General features: G+C 46.6%; 1 protein-coding gene across 1 annotated transcript in view; it reads left to right on the forward strand.

The window, feature by feature from the left end:
- The first annotated feature begins 6,742 nt into the window (after positions 1–6,742).
- Positions 6,743–21,044, forward strand: part of CDC42BPG (CDC42 binding protein kinase gamma) — a 261,194-nt gene continuing 246,892 nt past the window's right edge. The window contains exon 1 of the mRNA XM_082270319.1: positions 6,743–7,038. Coding sequence (XP_082126445.1) covers positions 6,861–7,038 — 178 coding nt within the window. The 5' untranslated portion in view covers positions 6,743–6,860. The remainder of the gene's footprint in view (positions 7,039–21,044) is intronic.

The raw sequence follows: 21,044 nt of genomic DNA on the forward strand, positions 1-21,044 counted from the left end.
CACTGTATGGAATGCAGCGCTTACATTAAAACAGCGGGGCTGCAATACGAATCATCTCCGCTCGTGTGCCTGTCACTTCCCTGATCTCGGCAACTAAATATAAAAGCGGCGGCGGGTGTATGTAAACATAAATCACGGAGACGCCAGCCGCTTTTATATTTAGTTGCCGAGATCAGGGAAGTGACAGGCACACGAGCGGAGATGATTCGTATTGCAGCCCCGCTGTTTTATTTAACCGCCGCGTGGGTAGGTTTTTTCAACGGTACACTGTGCTATTTCCATACTAGTGCGCATGCGCACTAGTCTGCTCCTCTGTTGTCCCTTTAGGTATCCGGCCCTGTGAGCATGCGCACTGCTGCGCTGCTCAGCTATTCCTGGCCGGAAGTGACGTGGGGTAGGTAATTCTCACGGGGTAGGTAATTCTCACGGAACACCGGTTTAGGAGATATTAATTATACCTACAGGTAAGCCTTATTATAGGCTTACCTATAGGTAAAAGTGTCAAAAAGCGGGATACTACCGCTTTAATCTCCATGCACTTGGACAATAGCATCAAGTAAATGGTGGAAATCGTGGTGGTATAGTGGGAGAGACTGCACAGCGCCGCCGGTCTCCACAGCGTGCGCCAATAGCTGACAGCCTCACCTAGACAATAGTGTATCGCTCCGTCCGTCCTTTCCCCTCCCCTACGCGTGACAACACAGGGATCACGTGTCTTCCTCAGGGGGATATCATATAAGTTTTTGTTAGATGTCAAGGCCTGCCTCCAAACACCTGCAAAAAAATGCCTGAAAAACGCCCAAAAAAACAAAAACAAAAAAAAGGGGAAAAAGCCCAAATAAACGCCTGAAAACAATACGCTCAGGTGTGAATGCAGCCTTAGGGCTCTTTCACACAGGCGTTCGGTTTTTTTTTTGCCCGATCAGGTCCTTTTTTTTTTTTTTTTGAAACGGACATGGATGACACTTGTGTCATCCGGTCCGTCTGTCCATTTTTCATCCCATCCGTTTGCGGATGAAAAACGTACATAATGTATCTCTATGTAAATACGGATGTCAGCGGATGACACCACTGACATCCGTTTTTGCATCCGTTCTATTTTTTGAACGGAAGAAAAAATAGGTTTCTCTTCCGTTCCAAAAAACTGAACTGAACGGAAAGGACAAAAAACAGATGTCAGCGGATGGTCATCCGCTGACATCCGTATTTACATAGAGATACATTATGTACGTTTTTCATCCGCAAACGGATGGGATGAAAAACGGACATACGGAACGCCCGTGTGAAAGAGCCCTTAATGATTTTAGTGTATATATTTGTAATAAGAAAATTATGACAAAGGAAACAGTCATAAAACTCACAGAAAAAAATAAAAGCAGCTAAACATGATGCAAGTTTCAAAAACCATGCATAAAAATGCAGGTAAATACGTGAGTGTTTTTTCTACCCCCTGACCACCAACCTCAAGAAGGGCATGCAGCCGCTTGGAGCTCCACACAACGTGGGAGCAACGCTTTATAGCTGGGGCAAAATATAAACTGCATGTCGCATTGGGTGGGCGATACCACCATTAAACTCAACCTATTTTACTGTATAGGGCTGTGCCGCAACAGCCTTGCAACCGAGTGTGATGCCTATGGTTGCAGCGGTTGAGGCTTTTTGGGGTTGAAACAGGTGGCAAGGAGGCGACATATCACCAATCCAAATCTATTTCTCTTTTCTGGATATCTCCCTAGATCAGGGGTGTCAGACTCAATTTCAGTGCAGGCCTCATTAGCATTATAGTTGCCCTCAAAGGGCGAGTTGTATCTGGAAGACTAGATGTCCAGAGCAACCCCCCCCCCCCCCCTTACATTGGATGTCAAGACCCCCCACCATCCCTCATATCACATGTGCGGCTGCCAGGAAGAAACTGGGGGCAGAGCTGGGAAGCAGAAAGTACAGAGGGGGTTGGAGTCTGCTGAATGCTGATACCAGGGAGGGCAGAGACCAGAGGGTACGGTGGCTGCATAGAGAGGCCCAGGATCTGTAGGAGGAGTTCTGTCCACCTCTCTGCTGCTGACTACTGAGACAGGGGATGGCAGAGACAAGCCTCTCTACAGCTGCATGGGGAAGTAAAGGATCTGTAGGAGGAGTTCTGTCCGCCTCCCTGCTGCTGACTGCTGAGATGGGGGATGGCAGAGACAAGCCTCTCCATAGCTGCATGGGGAAGAACAGGATCTGTAGGAGGAGTTCTGTCCTCCTCTCTGCTGCCGACTGCTGAGACAAGGGATGGCAGACACAAGTCAATTCACAGCTGCCTGGGGAAGCACAGGATCTGGCAGAGGAGTTCTGTCCTTCTCTCTGCTGCCCACTGCTGAGACAAGGGATGGCAGACACAAGTCAATTCACAGCTGCCTGGGGAAGCACAGGATCTGGCAGAGGAGTTCTGTCCTCCTCTCTGCTGCCGACTGCTAAGATAGGGGATGGCAAAGACAAAGCTCTCCACTGATGCATGGAGAAGCACAGGATCTGGTGGAGTTCTGTCCTCCTCTCTGCTGCCGACTGCTGAGACAGGGGAATGGCAGAGACAAGCCTCTCCACTGCTGCAAGGAGAAGCACAGGATCTGTAGGAGGAGTTCTCTCCTCTCTACTGCTGGGACTGGGGATGGCAGAAGCAAGGCTCTCCACAGCTGCATGGAAAAGCACAGGATCTGGCAGAGGAGTTCTGTCCCTCCATCCATTGTTTATTAATTCTTAGAACACATTAAAAATATTGTTTTTTTTTTGGAAATTAAATAAACACTACCAAGCATTAAACACTGGTAAAATATTTACTTTCTTGATGTCATGTAATCCTCCAGCAACCATACAACTAAATGATACAACACACCTGTCTACCTAATATAATATAATAAGCAAACAAATAGTCGGCTCGTACTGTCGTGCACTTGTACAGGATGAAAAATCTCTCTACAGCTGCATAGGGAAGAACACGATCTGAAGGAGGAGTTCTGTCCTCCTCTCTGCTGCCGACTGCTGAGATAGGGAGATGGCAGAGACAAGCCTCTTTACAACTCCATGGAGAAGCACAGGATCTGTAGGAGGAGTTCTGTCCTCTCTGCTGTGACAGGGGATGGCAGAGACAAGCCTCTTTACAGCTGCATGGAGAAACACAGGATCTGGCAGAGGAGTTCTGTCCTCTCTACTGCTGACTGCTGGGACTGGGGATGGCAGAGGCAAGGCTCTCCACAGCTGCATGGAAAAGCACAGGATCTGGCAGAGGAGTTCTGTCCCTCTCTCTGCTGCCCACTAATGAGACAGGGGATGGCAGAGACAAGCCAATCCACAGCTGCATAAGGAAGAACAGGGTCTGTAGGAGGATTTATGTCCTCCTCTCTGCTGCCGACTGCAGAGATGGGGGGGGGGGGTGGCAGAGACAAGCCTCTCCACAGCTGCATGGAGAAGCACATGATTTGGCGGAGGAGTTCTGTCCTCCTCTCTGCTGCCCGCTGCTGAGATGGAGAGATGGCAGAGACAATTTTCTCCACAGCTGCATGAAAAAGAACAGGATCTGTAGGAGGAGTTCTGTCCTCCTCTATGCTGCTGACATGGGGGATGGCAGAGATAAGCCTCTTTAAAGCTGCATTGAGAAGCACAGGGTCTTGTGGAGGAGTTCTGTCATCCTCTCTGCTGCCGACTGCTGAGACGGGGGATTGCAGTGGCAAGCCTCTCCACAGCTGCTTGGGGAAGAACAGGATCTGTAGGAGGAGTTCTGTCCTCTCTGCTGCCAACTGCTGAGACGGGGGGATGGCAGAGGCAAGCCTCTCCACAGCTGCTTGGGGAAGAACAGGATCTGTAGGAGTTCTCTCCTCTCTGCTGTTGACTGCTGAGACAGCGGGTGGCAGAGGCAAGCCTCTCCACAGCTGCACGAAGAAGCACAGGATCTGGCGGAGTAGTTCTGTCCTCCTCTCTACTGCCGACTGCTGAGACAAGGTTGGGGTGGAGATGAGGGAGGGTGCTGCAGCTGTAGATGTGCGAAGGCCACATGAAATGGCTTGGAGGGCTGGATTTGGCCCATGCATTAGACACACGTGCCCTAGAACCATCCATTGTTTATTAATTCTTAGAACACATTAAAAATATTGTTTTTTTTTTTGGAAATTAAATAAACACTACCAAGCATAAAACACTGGTAAAATATTTACTTTCTTGATGTCATGTAATCCTCCAGCAACCATATAACTAAATGATACAACACACCTGTCTAGCTAATATAATATAATATAATAAGCAAATAAATAGTCGGCTCGTATTGTCGTGCACTTGTACAGGATGACAAATCCCTCTACAGCTGCATAGGGAAGAACACGATCTGAAGGAGGAGTTCTGTCCTCCTCTCTGCTGCCGACTGCTGAGATAGGGAGATGGTAGAGACAAGCCTCTTTACAGCTGCATGGAGAAGCACAGGATCTGGCAGAGGAGTTCTGTCCTTCTCTCTGCTGCGACAGGAGATGGCAGAGACAAGCCTCTCTACAGCTGCATGGAGAAGCACAGGATCTGGCAGAGGAGTTCTGTCCTCCTCTCTGCTACCCACCGCTGCAACATGGAATGGCAGAGACAAGCCTCTTTACAGCTCCATGGAGAAGCACAGGATCTGGCAGAGGAGTTCTGTCCTACTCTCTGCTGCCCATCGCTGCGACAGGGGATGGCAGAGACAAGCCTCTTTAACGCTCCATGGAGAAGCACAGGATCTGTAGGAGGAGTTCTGTCCTCTCTGCTGCAACAGGAGATGGCAGAGACAAGCCTCTTTACAGCTGCATGGAGAAGCACAGGATCTGGCAGAAGAGTTCTGTCCTCCTCTCTGCTGCGACAGGAGATGGCAGAGACAAGCCTCTCTACAGCTGCATGGAGAAGCACAGGATCTGGCAGAGGAGTTCTGTCCTACTCTCTGCTGCCCACCGCTGCAACAGGGGATGGCAGAGACAAGCCTCTTTACAGCTCCATGGAGAAGCACAGGATCTGTAGGAGGAGTTCTGTCCTCTCTGCTGTGACAGGGGATGGCAGAGACAAGCCTCTTTACAGCTGCATGGAGAAGCACAGGATCTGGCAGAGGAGTTCTGTCCTCCTCTCTGCTGCCCACCGCTGCAACAGGGGATGGCAGAGACAAGCCTCTTTACAGCTCCATGGAGAAGCACAGCATCTGTAGGAGGAGTTCTGTCCTCTCTGCTACAACAGGGGATGGCAGAGACAATCCTCTCTACAGCTGCATGCAGAAGTACAGGATCCGTAGAAGTAGTTCTGTCCTTCTCTCTGCCTCCTACTACTGAGACAAGGTGGGGGTGGAGATGAGTGTGGGGGGGGGGGTGATGCGAGGGCCACATGAAATGGCCCGAAGGGCCGGATACACACGTGCCCTAGAACCATCCATTGTTTAAAAATTCTTATGACACATTAAAAATATAGATTTTTTATTTTTTAATTGGAAACTAAATTAAAAGCTACCAGGAATTAAACACTGGTAAAATATTTACTTTCTTGATGTCATGTAATCCTCCAACAACCATACAACTAAATGGTACAACACACCTGTCCAGCGAATATAATATAATATAATAAGGTTAATAGTCGGCTCGTAGTGTCTTGCACTTGTACAGGATGACAAGTCCCAGCAGGTTTGGAAGGCAGGAAACTTCTAAAGAATGACAACCTGCCGGATCATGTCATTGGAGGACATTGCCCCCTCTGTACGATACAACCCCCGTGCTGTCACACTGAGCTGGAACACCGTCCACGATCTCCTGAGCAAATCATTTAGCCCCGGCTGCCACGTGACTTTGTTTTGCTGCGATTAGTCACTTTTCACTAGCTGCGCGAGACGTCAATCAAAGGTGGGGGCGTTCCCAGGTGTGCACGGGGAGGCGTGGGAATGCGCCGTGTAGGCACGCCCTCTCCGGTGTTTGGGCGTGACCTGTACAGGTGAGGGAAGAAGGGAGCTGATTGCGGCCACTTCAGGAAGAGCTCACCGTGTGCCAGGAGGGATATCAGCTCCTCCATTCCTAGTTCGGGCACAGGGAGTCCATGCAGCTCCTTTATTTCTGGTGTAGGCACAGGTAGAGCAGTGTGGGCACTCAGCTCCTGTTGTAGTGCAGGGAGAGGTAGTCTCTGGCAGTGTACAGCACAGGGGTGTGGGTGCATTAGTGAACACACATTGTACACACACACCTGAAGAGTCATCACACAGGTGAGTGAGTGTGGGAGGGAGGCTGACACTTTGTTGTGTGTCCTTGCAATTCTCTGCAATGGAAGGTGGAATCCATTGACAAGCATGGAAATGTGTCCCTGTGATTGTGTGTCCAATAAGAGTGGTGCTGTGGTGTGTCAGTCTTCCAGTCTACATTCACAATGGGCTGTGTGAATGCGTGTGTGCGTGACGGCTGGGGAAAGTGTGGCTGGGTGATTGTATGGATGACTGTAGATGCACGGTCTGTATGATCTCAAAGGAGAAGGTGAGCTTAGACCTCCAGGTGTGTGTTATGATTGAGTGACTTGGCTCCTCGCTGTACCCAAAGTTGGCCGTAAGCTGCGAGAAGATTGAAAATAGCCAAACGCACCCTATTTTTTTTTTCCCCCACCCCAAATGTCACTGTGCTGCTTATTTTTTAATAAGTATTTATATTATCTGTGTAATTTAACAAAACCCCTTTACTGGGGCCTAGAATTTTTTGGGAGCCACCAAGCTTGCATTCTACAGTCAAGTTTTCAAGACTTCGTTCTTTACGGAACTTTGGATGAACTGTATATGCGCCATAGTGGGCTCTTTTGATCTGGCGTGAAAGAGTGGGACTTTGCCAGCACCTTGGTGCGGGAGAATAGTCACAATGTCTGTGGAGAGAAGGCTGAAGGATTTGGAGGACCTGGTCCTCAAAGGACCCCATGGTGCTGGATGCCACTCCTTAAGCGTGGAAACCCTTCTGGACATCCTTGTCTGCTTGTGTCAAGAATGCAATGTAGCAGCTTTCCGTCGGGACAAGAACGTGACAGAATTCCTGGCCTGGGGTAAGAACATGAAAATCTATTTCTCATTATTCATTGTGTGATATGGTTGGTGTTTGAGCGTACTATGTGGCTAATGTCAGAAATGTGGGTGAGGTTGATGTCATCCAGAGAGGTAAAATATTCTGACCATGGGTCATGTTAGAGCTATTTGTTGGCTTTTTCATGTAATGGCCTACAGACCTAAAACTGTTTTATTTGGGCTTAGCAATGAGGTTTACGTTCTAAATGGTGACTTATTTAAAGGGTTTGTCCACCCCAAAGCTGATCTTTTGCCTATGAACAGATAGTCGGTGATTGAAACATTCCTTGGTTTTTTGGAACCTTTTTGGAGATCTACCTACTGAATATCTTACTGCTGCAAAAAGTGGCAGTGTTTTCTAACTTCAGTGGACGTGACTAACAGCAAGTGGAAATTCATGCCCCCCTACTTTTTCCCCCTTAATTTTTATTATTTTATTTGGCTTTTATTTGCCTTTTCCCGGCAGTCTTCTGGAAAACGTCACAGGTCCCAGAAAGCTGCAGGACCATTCACAATGTGCGGCTCACACTTTCACAGTGTGAAGCCAGAAGCATTTACAGCCAGCTTCCCAAAGTTAGCATGCTGGCACTTGGAACCAAAGACCGTTGCGGATCCAGCTCAGGTGAGGACCATGCTGGATCCATGGACAGGTAAGTGTTAGCATGCTGGCACTTGGACCTGAAGACCGTTGCGGATCCAGCTCAGGTGAGGACCATGCTGGATCCATGGACAGGTAAGTGTTTAGCATGCTGGCACTTGGACCTGAAGACCGTTGCGGATCCAGCTCAGGTGAGGACCATGCTGGATCCATGGACAGGTAAGTGTTCGCATGCTGGCACTTGGACCTGAAGACCGTTGCGGATCCAGCTCAGGTGAGGACCATGCTGGATCCATGGACAGGTAAGTGTTGCATGCTGGCACTTGGACCTGAAGACCGTTGCGGATCCAGCTCAGGTGAGGACCATGCTGGATCCATGGACAGGTAAGTGTCCTAATAAAAATGACAGCAGCTAAAGTATTTGTAGCTTCTGACTTCAATTTTTTTGTTTCAGAATGAATAAACAATATAAAGCAGTGTGGTTAAATAGAATCTCAGTTCATTTACAGAATGAGTGTTGAATAGGGACTGTACAGCACAGTACCTGTGAAGGGGTCAGTTTTAAGTGACTTACTACTGACCTCTAATCGCTTACTAATGTCCCATGACCTCTGCATCACTGAATTTTGTGTCACCTACTACCCACCCCGAACTCTACATCAATTACTACTGACCCCTGAATTCTGCGTTCCTTACTGCAGAGTTCAGGTGTCAAAATAAAGTGTTGCAAAGTTCAGGGTCAGTAGTAACACAGAGTGCAGTAATAAGTGATCCTCTGTATCACAGTACAGTCAAACTGACCCCCACCCCTCTAATGCACAGCTTACCACTGTTCTCCCTCTCCCTGGACTGTCACAGTAATGCAGCTTCAGCTCACCACCTCCTCTGTGGTCCGGTAAGTGGGGCTAATTTACAGCCAATTACAGGTCCAATGGGTAGGGCTAAATCACAGGTCCAGTAGGTGGGGCTAAAGCACAGCCAATCCCAGCTGTCATGTGTCTCTGATGCAGCTGCACTTGTCACAAAGGGGGAACTGATGGTGTTTCCCCACAACACTGTGTGGGGCACAGTGGGCCCCCACCCCCTTGGGGCCCACGTACTCCTGCACACATTGCACCCATGGGGGATATACCAGTATGTAGAATCCAGCAGGGGAGAATGAAGTCCCCTAATAGGTGGCAGGAGCTGTGTACTTAGCTGGAGAGAACGTTCCTCCTCATGGATATAAAGTCTACACACCCATGTTAAAATGTCAGGTTTCTGTGATGTAAAAAAAAATGAGACAAAGATAAATCATTTCAGAACCTTTTCCACCTTTTCATGTGACCTATAGGCTCCTTTCACACAGTCTGCTGTCTGGGGCAGTCCGTTCTCTGCTCAGCGGGGGATCGATCTGCCGATCCCCGCTGAGTGGGCAGGTGACAGCTCCCTCTCCGCTCTGTGTGCGGAGAGGGAGGTGTCAGAGCCCCGCTGCTCTCTATGGGGCAATCGGATGAGAACGGACCGCCTGTCCGCTCTAGTCCGATCCCCTGGACGGATGGAAAATCAGGTTTCCATCTGTCCGGATTTCACGGACAGGATCGGATGCAGATAGCAGCGGGTGTCAGCGGACATGTGTCCGCTGACATCCGCTGCCCCAAAGGGATGCATGGAGGATCCGATCAGATCCGCCTAAAAAAAAAAAAAAACTGACAGGCGGATCTGATCGGATCGTTCGTGTGAAAGGGGCCATAAACTGTACAACTCAGTTGAACAACAAACTGAAATCTTTTAGGTGGAGGGAAGTAAAACTAAAAAACTAAAATAATATGGTTGCACAAGTATGCGCATCCTTAAACTAATACTTTGTTTAGGCACCTTTTTGATTTTATTACAGTGCTCAGTCTTTTTGAGTATGTCTATCAGCATTGCACATATTGACTTGGCAATATTTGCCCACTCTTCTTTGCAATAACACTCCAAATCTGTCTGATTTGCGAGGGTATCTCCTGTGCACAGCCCTCTTCAGATCACCCCACAGATTTTTCAATCGGATTCTGGTCTGGGCTCTGGCTGGGCCATTCCAAACCGTTATTCTTCTTCTGGTGAAGCCATTCCTTTGTTGATTTGGATGTATGCTTTGGGTCGTTGTCATGCTGAATGACGAAGTTCCTCTTCATATTCAGCTTTCTAGCAGAAGCCTGAAGATGTTGTGCCAATATTGACTGGTATTTGGAACTGTTCATAATTCCCTTTACTTTGACAGCCCCAAAGCATGATGCTACCACAATGCCTCACTGTGAGTATGGTGTTCTTTTGGTGATGTGCAATGTTGTTTTTGCACCAAACATACATTTTGTAACAATGGCCAACAGTTCAACCTTGGTTTCATCAGACCATAACACATTTTCCCACATGCTTTTGGGAGACTTCAGAGGAGTTTTTGCAAAAATTAGACGGGCTTGGATGTTGTTGTTTGTAAGAAAATGCTTGTCTTCTTGTCACTCTACCCCATAGCCCAGACATATAAAAAATACGGGAGATTGTTGACAGCCAGTACTTGCCAGATATTCCTACAGCTCCTTTAATGTTGCTGTAGGCCTCTTGGCAGCCTCCCTGACCAGTTTTCTTCTCGTCGTTTTCTCATCCATTTTGGAGGGACGTTCTATAGTGATTTGTCCCACCCTTTGCAGCTATAAAGGCTTCAACTCTTCTGGGAAGGCTGTCCATAAGGTTTAGTGTGTCTATGGGAATGTTTGACAATTTTTGTTCAGAAGCAAATGTGTGAGCTCAGGCGCTGATGTTGGTGAGAAGGTCTGGCTCGGAGTCTGAGCTTGAATTCGTCCCAAAGGTGACAAATTGGGTTGAGGTCAGGACTCTGTGAAGGCTAGTCAAGTTCTGACACTCCAAACTTGCTCATCCAGGTCTTTATAAAAATTGCTTTGTACACTGGTCAAAATCATTTGGTGGAGTGGGGTTAATGATGTGTGGGGTTGTTTTTTCAGGGGTTATGCTTGGCCCCTTAGTTCCAGTGAAGGGAACTCTTAAGGCGTCAGCATACCAAGACATTTTAGACAATTTCATGCTCCTAACTTTGTGGGAACAGTTTGGGGATGGTTCCTTCCTGTTTCAACACGACTGCACACCAGTGCACAAAGCAAGGTCCATAAAGACATGGATGAGCCAGTTTGGGGTGGAGGAACTTGACTGTCCTGACCTCAATCCGACGGAACATCTTTGGGATGAATTTGAGCACAGACTGCGATCAAGGCCTTCTTGTCCAACATTCGTGCCTGACCTCACAAATGCGCTTCTGGAAGAATGGTCAAACATTCCCATAGACACATTCCTAAACCTAGTGGACAGCCTTCCCAGAAGAGTTGAAGCTGTTATAGCTGCAAAGGGTGGCCCAACTCAATTATGAACCCTATGGAGTAACACTGGAATGCCATTAAAGTTTAATCTGCGTGTAAAGGCAGGCGTCCCAATACTTTTGGTAATATAGTGTATAAAGCTATTGGGGTATTCAATCTGCTAGTATAAAAAAAATTCTAGTTTTGGCTGGGTTGCGATATTAAAGTGATCCTATGGTTTGCCTGTGTAGGGAAAGCACTCATTTCAGTTGATTTATCCCCACAGCAGTACATACTTTTTCCTTTTTGTTTCCCCAGAAGTATCCTTCAGTCACTGGAAGCAAATAAAGATGGCTCCACGTAGGATCTGATTCACTCCAATTGGAACTTATACAGGGCTGAGAACTCTTCCCATCCTTTTGTGACAGTGCAGGGATAATGGGCAAGCACCAGTGCTGTCATGTGGTGTGACTTTGAAAGTGTTGCATGCTAATGCACTTGTACTCTTCCTATCCCCAGAGGTACAACCATAAGTGATCTCTCCTCAAAATAAGGGGAAATCCCACTTTTGACAGCTGTCGCCAGAATAAGTTCCCCCAGTGGTGGATTTCCCCACTGCTACTGTTGCAGTGACAACTGTAAAATCTAGCATTTCCCCATCCTCTTCTCTCTTGCAACTATAAAGATTAGTAAAGGAATATATCCACAATGGGGACACAAAGCAATAAAAATCCAACAAAAGCTTTAACCCCTTCCAAACTCTTAAAATCTTAAATCGTTTGGCTGGAGTTCTACTTTAAGCACATCTGGGATAGTAGGCATCATGAAGTCCCAATTTCTACATGTCGGGTTATCCCTCTGATAGTGCCAGCAAAGCCTAGAAGTATGCATATACTGACTTTCTGTAAATTAGTAATTGCATAGGTTTAGGATTGAAACTCGTATGTCAAACAAAGGATTGCCCAGCACACTTGCCAGCCAGCAAAACCACCAAATTGACCCTGTCTAACAAGTTACATTAAATACAAAGGGTTTTGTTTGCACGCATTTGCAAATCTATGTGTAAACCGCAGTGCCCACGCCAAGGGACCTCTGTATATACTGTGGTCCTAGCTCTAAATTTCCAGAGCCTCCATAGTAGGAACACATTATAAGAATGGGTAGATTAGGGTTATAGGTTTTGTACAGTTGAAACCCATATGGCAGTGTTAAATTGGCAAATGGTCAACATGGCACTGAAAGCTGTCACATAGATGGTTGAAGGACAGGCTACTTTACCTTTTACACCAGAAGTCCGGGTTCTAGAAGTGCTTTCAGAGGAATTATTCTATCAATCTAGGTGTAATTTCGGCAGATTAAAGCACCTACTTTTCAGCATTATGCTTGCCTTTAAAGTGGTTGTAAACCCTTACATCTACCCAGTGAAGTGACTGGCCTCAGGTGATGCAACCTCTGTAGGAGGATTTGTTTCATCTTTGTCTATCTGCATTCTTCTCTTCTCTACAGCCATTCAAAGTGCAGAATTTACAAACTTGTTTGAGAGTTCCAAAAAAAAAAAAAAAAAAAAGGGTATGAAGAGCTGAAGTTACAATCTGCAGAGCTCAGCGAGGAGAGCTCTAAAAGCTGATTGGAGGGAAGGGACACCGGAACAGTGCTGAAGCTGTCAATCTGCTGGAGGTCTCTTTTTTTTTTTCTATTAATGTTAGGAAAACTTGTCAGAAGTGACTCATGCTGATAGCAGAGGAACAAAGCAGCAGACAGAAATGACACTCGGTGCTCTGGAGTGACACAAGTACACATTATAGAGGAATATGCTTCATGTCTAAGGTTTACAACCACTTTTAGACTTCATGCACACTGGTTTCTTGTAAATGCTGTTTATCCTGACGGGATAATCAGCATTGTAAACTTAGGGGGGATAGGTGACCACACTCAAGTATAATGTTCAACCAAACACCTATGTGTTTTTTATCTGTAATTAAATAATTGCACATTTATTAATTAAATTAGTCATTTATAAATAAGTGAGTACCTTCACAATAATTGCACATAAATGTTGACTGCGTGATAAATAATTGTGAATAAATAAATAAATTACATCAATGCATAAATCAATCAATGCATAAATGAACAAACATATATGAATATATAATGTGGATCGACCGATTATTGGCAATCACCTCGGTACCGGTGTCCATAGCCGCCGGTTGTCTGTTTTGGAATGACAACCGATGCGGCTTAGAAGCTGCTTGGCTGTTATTACAAGGAGCGGGAGGGGACGTAACCTCCCGCCGCCTTTTGCGGCTCGCCCGGGTCTCCTGTTCCACCGGGAGACCCGGAAATCTTACCTTCGCCGCCGTCTGACCGAGTCTCTTTCTTTGAATTCTGCGCCGCCAAATACCTGGAAGTCATGACATGACTTCCGGGGTACTGGCGGCGCCAAATTCAAAATCTTACAGCATTCAAAACAGCCAGACTTGGCCCGGTGCCTACCACGTTTGTGATAAACCTGGTGAGGAGAATTCTGAGGAAGGATTGCTGTTTCTGGTTATTGATGCCCATTCTGACTGCCTGTAATAGGGGTCATTTTGATCCGGTAAGCAGCTAGTGTGGCTTGAGTGTGGTGAAGGACACCCGGTGGAGGCTACACCCCAAATTTTCCACCACTGGTGATTTAGCACTGGGGATACAAGGAAAGCTACCCACACAGGATTTGAACTATTAGCATAGAGCACTTTTTTGATTCACAAGAGAGACACGCTATTTTTGGATGCATTGATCACGGTTTTGTTTGCACAGTTATTTTTTTTGTTTTTAGGTTAACAAATGCTTTAAAAATAAATTCTGCCTTTTCCCCTTTAAAAATAAGTACTCGCAGCTAGTGTGGTGACTGATGTTCATTCAAATTCAACTTGCGCTAATACATTACATGAGAATGAATGGGTCTGAATGGGCCCTACATTTATTTCTTCCCTGGCCACAAATTATTCTTATTCAATTTTATTTTAGATTAATCTTCAACTATGTAGTTGGGCCTGCCTGATTACATACAAATTAAAAGTGTTTTAGGTTTTTACAATGTTGTTTATTTTTCTACAACTTATTTTTGTATTTTTTTGGGGGGGGGGGGGGGGGGACGCTGACTGTGTCAGTAGTTTGTGTTTTGTTTTTTTTCTATATTATGTTTTACATATCTTATGTATCTATTCTATATTATGTTTTACATCTATCGGGGTCCATTCACACTAGCGCGACTTGTCAGGCGAATTGGTCGCCTGACAAGTCGCGGTCGGTCGCTGGCCATTGAATAGTACAGGACCCGTTCTAATAGGAGCGACACAAGTCGCTCCGACTTAGAAAAAGGGTCCTGTACTACTTTGGGGCGACCTGGAGGCGACTTGCATTGACTGCAATTATATGAAGTCCGTGCAAGTCGCGCCGAGGTCGTGGTGCACTCTGTGCACCGCGACTTCACAGGTCGCTCCACAAAATCCTGTCGCGGCTGTGTGAATGGGCTGTCATGTTCACTCATAAACAGTTTTACTACGTTCAGTTATTAAAGGACACGGAATCGATCGATCGATCACGGTGTCCAATTGAGAAAAAGAAGGGGCTGGTAAATGACATGTTTACCAGCCCCTTCCTCCGCTCTCCATCCTGAGAGGAGCATACAGGGATGATCAGTGCAGCAGTGGGACATTTGCAAGCACTGATCTCTTCCTGTATGGCTTTTCACCTGACAGCTGCGGAAGAGAGAGGAGGAGATCGGTGCTCGCAACTGTCCTGTTACCCTCAACACCCCCCCCCCCCACCACCGTTTTATCCCAAACTGTTTACCAGGGACGATCATCCATGCAGTGTGGGTGCACTGTTACCCCCCCCCCAGACCCCAGGACACCCTGCACCCTCGGTTTGACCTCGTATTATATAGTTGGTAAATCTAAAGGAAAATTGTATATTGTGCGGCTAGCCTTCGTTGCGATGATGTTGCCAATAAAATCAGAACTAATCTACAGTGCCTTGCGAAAGTATTCGGCCCCCTTGAACTTTGCGACCTTTTGCCACATTTCAGGCTTCAAACAAAGATATAAAACTGTAATTTTTTGTGAAGAATCAACAACAAGTGGGACACAATCATGAAGTGGAGCGAAATTTATTGGATGTTTCAAACTTTTTTTAACAAATAAAAAAACTAAAAAAATTGGGCGTGCAAAATTATTCAGCCCCCTTAAGTTAATACTTTGTAGCGCCACCTTTTGCTGCGTTTACAGCTGTAAGTCGCTTGGGGTGTGTCTCTATCAGTTTTGCACATCGAGAGACTGAAATTTTTGCCCATTCCTCCTTGCAAAACAGCTCGAGCTCAGCGAGGTTGGATGGAGAGCGTTTGTGAACAGCAGTTTTCAGTTCTTTCCCCAGATTCTCGATTGGATTCAGGTCTGGACTTTGACTTGGCCATTCTAACACCTGGATATGTTTATTTGTGAATCATTCCATTGTAGATTTTGCTTTGTTTTGGATCATTGTCTTGTTGGAAGACAAATCTCCGTCCCAGTCTCAGGTCTTTTGCAGACTCCATCAGGTTTTCTTCCAGAATGGTCCTGTATTTGGCTCCATCCATCTTCCCATCAATTTTAACCATCTTCCCTGTCCCTGCTGAAGAAAAGCAGGCCCAAACCATGATGCTGCCACCACCATGTTTGACAGTGGGGATGGTGTGTTCAGGGTTATGAGCTGTGTTGCTTTTATGCCAAACATAACGTTTTGCATTGTTGCCAAAAAGTTCGATTTTTGGTTTCATCTGACCAGAGCACCTTCTTCCACATGTTTGGTGTGTCTCCCAGATGGCTTATGGCAAACCTTAAACGACACTTTTTATGGCTATCTTTAAGAAATGGCTTTCTTCTTGCCACTCTTCCATAAAGGCCAGATTTGTGCAGTATACGACTGATTGTTTTCCTATGGACAGAGTCTCCCACCTCAGCTGTAGATCTCTGCAGTTCTTCCAGAGTGATCATGGGCCTCCTGGCTGCATCTCTGATCAGTCTTCTCCTTGTATGAGCTGAAAGTTTAGAGGGATGGCCAGGTCTTCGTAGATTTGCAGTGGTCTAATACTCCTTCCATTTCAATATTATCACTTGCACAGTGCTCCTTGGGATGTTTAAAGCTTGGGAAATCTTTTTGTATCCAAATCCGGCTTTAAACGTCTCCACAACAGTATCTTGGACCTGCCTGGTGTGTTCCTTGTTCTTCAGGATGCTCTCTGCGCTTTAAACGGACCTCTGAGACTATCACAGTGCAGGTGCATTTTAGTCATTTAGGTCAACATTGGATCATTCAGAGATCCTCACTGAACTTCTGGAGAGAGTTTGCTGCACTGAAAGTAAAGGGGCTGAATAATTTTGCATGCCCAATTTTTCAGTTTTTTATTTAACAAAGTTTGAAATATCCAATAAATTTCGTTCCACTTCATGATTGTGCCCACTTGTTGATTCTTCACAAAAAATTACAGTTTGATATCTTTGTTTGAAGCCTGAAATGTGGCAAAAGGTCGCAAAGTTCAAATTCAAGGGGGCCGAATACTTTAGCAAGGCACTGTATGTGTGTGTGTGTGTGTGTGTGTGTGTGTGTGTATATGTGTGTGTATATAATTTTATTACTTCTCATAGCTTAGTCATGTTTTATATTATGGAAATTTCCCACACATTTACATACATCGCCAATGAACAACATATAATTTGTAAGTATGTGAAGATTTATAGATCCCGGCCATTAAAATGAAAGATTAAATACATCTATATTAATTTATGATGGTATAAGAATGGATAGTAGTTATTTATTTTGTTGGTGTTTTACTAATAAGCATACCTCTCGACTTTTTTGAACATCACTTGCAGCTAATTGATTAGTTATTCATGTACAGTGGGTATAGAAAAGAATCGCCCCCATTTTGTTGCTTTACGGCCTGAAATAAAGACAGTTTTTATCCAGATTTATTTACGCAGTGCAACTTTATAACATCTAAGGGCTCTTTCACACGGGCGTTCCGTATGTCCGTTTTTCATCCCATCCGTTTGCGGATGAAAAACGGACATAATGTATCTCTATGTAAATACGGATGTCAGCGGATGACCATCCGCTGACATCAGTTTTTCGTCCGTTCCGTTCAGTTTTTTGGAACGGAAGAGAACCCTATTTCTCTATCGCTCATTGACAGACGTAGTCTTCTTGATTCTCAAGAGCTGGGTTATGTTGTCTCCGCAGGAGTAGGACTAGGCAGAAAGACAAAACGTTCTGGCTCCACCTTAGGGGCAGTCCCTGAGGGTATATCCTCCCTCTCTCTGCTACAGGGAATCAGTTTTTTTCTGTCTAGTCAGGAGTAAGGACCTAAGTTCCTTGCTGGGATCTTTTGGTCCTGGCAAGACTTTTTTTCTTTAAGAAAAAGACATTTTTTAGGTAGTTTTCTCCAGTGTTTTTTTCCTGTGAGATCTTCAAGCAAAAATGCCGGACTGGGCGACACTTGCGGTCACCCCAGCCGGCCTACGAGCGCGCGCAGACCATGGCATTGCGCTTGGTCGGCCGCGACATATTCAAGTAAGTATGCGGGGCCGGGCGACGGGCTGGATGTTGAGATCCAGTGGTCACCCCGGTTTCTGCCTACGAGCGCGTGCAGACCAGAGCTCCGCGCTGGGTCGGCCGCGACGGAGTCCCAGTGAAGGGACTGACTTTGCGAGTTAAAAGTCTCGCTTGGATGCCAGGTACCAGAGAGTCGAGGCGTCCACAAACCCCCACCCCGGTGGAGAGGGTATTGTGAAGAGAGGGTGCCTGTCGGTTCGGTATGGTGAGTAAACGTTCCCTTTTTTCCTCGTTATGAGGCAGTATGTATTATGGGCCCCTCCATATATGGTCAGTATATATCTGATACTTACAAGTCCCCCTTGTAATACAGCATGTGTTTGTGGGAAGTGGACTTGGTTTAAGAGCTAACACTCTACCCAGCAGACTGTAACATTACAGCAGACATAGGAGGTATAATCCTACCTTATGTGTAGTGTATCTCTGTAGATCCATATATCACCTCTTAGCAGAGTGCAGGTGGATGTGCTGGGAAGACGATTTCGGCGGTCCGCCGCCATTTTGCCGTAGACCGAATGCATGTATGTCCTCAGGTCACGCCGGCCGCCATGTTTTTGGAGTCTTATGTCTCTTCTATAGGGGCGGCCATGTTTTGTGAGCCCAGCTACCTCGTGGAGGGCTGGGAACGCCGGAAGGCGTACACAGGGGGCGGAGCCACGCCTTCTACCCGGGAAAAAGCAAACAGCTCCTTCCAGTCTGTGTAAGACAGACGCTGACTGCAGTTGTTTGGAAACTGCACTGCATCGGTTGGTGAGCCTTGGGGGTCCCTCTCTCTCTCTCTGGGATCGAGAAGCAGGTACTCTGAGGGGCGCTATTGCGCTAGGGGGAGACACACAAAAAAAAAAAAAAAAAAAGAAAAGTTTTTTTTGTTTTGCTGGCAAAGGTGTCCTGTATTAACATGGACCCTGCCACTCATGTATCTCCTCCGGATCCCCTCGAGGGGTCTGCGGGATCCTCCAGCACCCCATTGACAATTGAATCATTGTCAGCTATTATGGAAACTTTTGTGTCCCGGGTGGAAGTGGCTTGTCAGGGACAGGGCGCAAGAAAGCGACCCCCGCCTAACCCCTTATTATCTGAAACCTCGGATTCAGACTCTGAGCCTATTTCTGCAGTTGCAGGTACTTCATCTGGGATTGGTGTCTCGGGTCCTGTCTCTTCAGACAGTGAGGAGGATGTTTCGGCATCCGCCATAGCCCGAGAGGAAGCGTTGGTAAACGCACTCATTGTATCTGTTCAAGAGACCTTAAGGTTACAGGGTATTCCATCAGAAATAGCTGAAACTGAAATCCCTTTTGGGACTAAAAAACGCATCAAAGTGGCGAAGGTTTTTCCATTGCCCAAATGTTTTGGCAATCCAATCGAAGAAGAATGGCGTCTGCCAAAACGCACTTTTACTATTTCTAAACGCATTGACAGGCGTTATCCGTTTGAGGAAACCCTTATTAAGAAATGGACAGAACCACCTGTGGTGGATTCACCAATTGCTAGATTGAATAAAGCCACGGTTATTCCTTTAGAAGACGCTCCGTCTTTTAAAGATCCAGTGGATCGCAAGATAGAAGCTATGTCTCGCACCATGTTTTCCTTGATTGGATCAGCTTTCAGACCTATAATAGCTATTGGTCTGGTTTCGCAGGCTGTAACTGAATGGACCAAGTGGTTACGCCGGGACTTAGAAGAAGTCCCTCAGGCGGTATCAGATTTGTTGGAACAAATGATACAGGGGTTACAGTTTGTGTGTGATGCGGCGTTAGACGCCACTCCATTAATGGCGCGAGCATCAGTCTCAGCAGTGGTTCTCAGGCGTACACTGTGGCTAAAAGGTTGGTTAGCCGACCAAGGTTCCAAAAAAGCATTGGCTAATATCCCCTTTTCAGGAGAGCGTCTATTTGGAGCCAACTTAGATGAGATCATTAAGGATCTCACCGGTGGAAAGAGCACCTTTTTACCGCAAAATTTTAAAGGTAGAGGAACTCGTCAAAGACGAGGGCCTTCTTTTTCTGCTCACAAGAGGTTTTTTCGTCCAGCGGGTGAAAAAACTAAGTCCTCCAAAGCTCCTGCAGGAGGCGTCAGGGGTCGTTGGTCGGGCAAGCAAAAGCCCGCCCCCTCCAGACCTGAAGATAAACCATCCAAAGCCTGAAGGTGCGCCCCCACCCATAACTGGGGTGGGGGGACGTCTTCGCCGGTTCCCGGATCCATGGCTTTCCAGAATCCCGGACAAATGGGTTTGCAAAGTCATAAGGTCAGGGTACAAGATCGAGTTTCGATCTCTCCCACCGGCGCGATTCTTCCCTTCCAATATCCGACTATCCTCAGATCGTTTAGAAGATCTGCGGAGAGCAGTCACAGATCTACTACAACAAGGAGTGGTAGTCCACGTTCCTTGGACAGAACGGTTTCAAGGGTTTTATTCAAACCTGTTTACAATACCCAGGAAAGAGGGCAAAGTGCGTCCAATTCTGGACTTAAGAGCACTCAATTCTTTCGTCAACATAAGAAGATTCAGAATGGAGTCCATTCGCACGGTAGCAGCCTTCCTGCATCCAGGGGATGTCCTAGCGTCCATAGACATCAAGGACGCTTATCTTCACATTCCCATTTTCGCAGGACATCAGCGGTTTCTACGCTTTTCCGTAGAGGAGAACCACTATCAGTTTGTGGCGTTACCTTTCGGTCTCGCCACGGCTCCGCGGGTCTTCACAAAGGTGTTGGCCCCAATGTTGGCACTTCTGCGCCAAAGAGGTATATCGATTCTAGGTTACCTAGACGATCTTCTGCTTCATGCAGAGTCTCCTCAGACCTTGCTACAAAACATAGAAATTACTATGATTTCTTTACAGGAATTCGGGTGGCTGGTGAACCAGCAAAAGTCATTTCTGGTTCCCACCCAGAGGCTCGAATATCTGGGTCTAATCCTAGACACAGTCAGGACAAGAGTTTTTCTTCCGGTAGGGAAACTCCGAAAGATTCAATCAGCAGTCCAGTTGTTACTGTCCAACAACTGGTCTTCCCTTCGGACTTGCATGAGGGTTCTGGGGTTGATGGTGGCTTCATTCGAAGCAGTCCCATTTGCCCAGTCCCATACCCGAATTCTCCAGCAAGAGATTCTTCTCAGATGGAATCGGAATCCGGAATCCCTGGACAATCAGATACGATTGAGCAAACAGACCAGAGAGTCTCTGGTTTGGTGGCTTCGGTCTCCGATGCTCAGCCAGGGAAAGTCATTTCTGCCAATATATTGGACGATAGTGACCACGGATGCCAGTCTATCCGGATGGGGAGGAATTCTCGGTCAGTTATCTGTCCAGGGACTTTGGTCCCCGGAAGAATCCAGGTTACCGATAAATGTATTGGAACTGAGAGCGATCAGACTTTGTCTGATTCACTGGACCGAGCAGCTTCAGGGCAGCCCGGTTCGGAT

This window comes from Pelophylax lessonae (genome assembly GCF_965119305.1).
Source record: "Pelophylax lessonae genome assembly, chromosome: 10".
Lineage (NCBI taxonomy): Eukaryota > Metazoa > Chordata > Amphibia > Anura > Ranidae > Pelophylax > Pelophylax lessonae.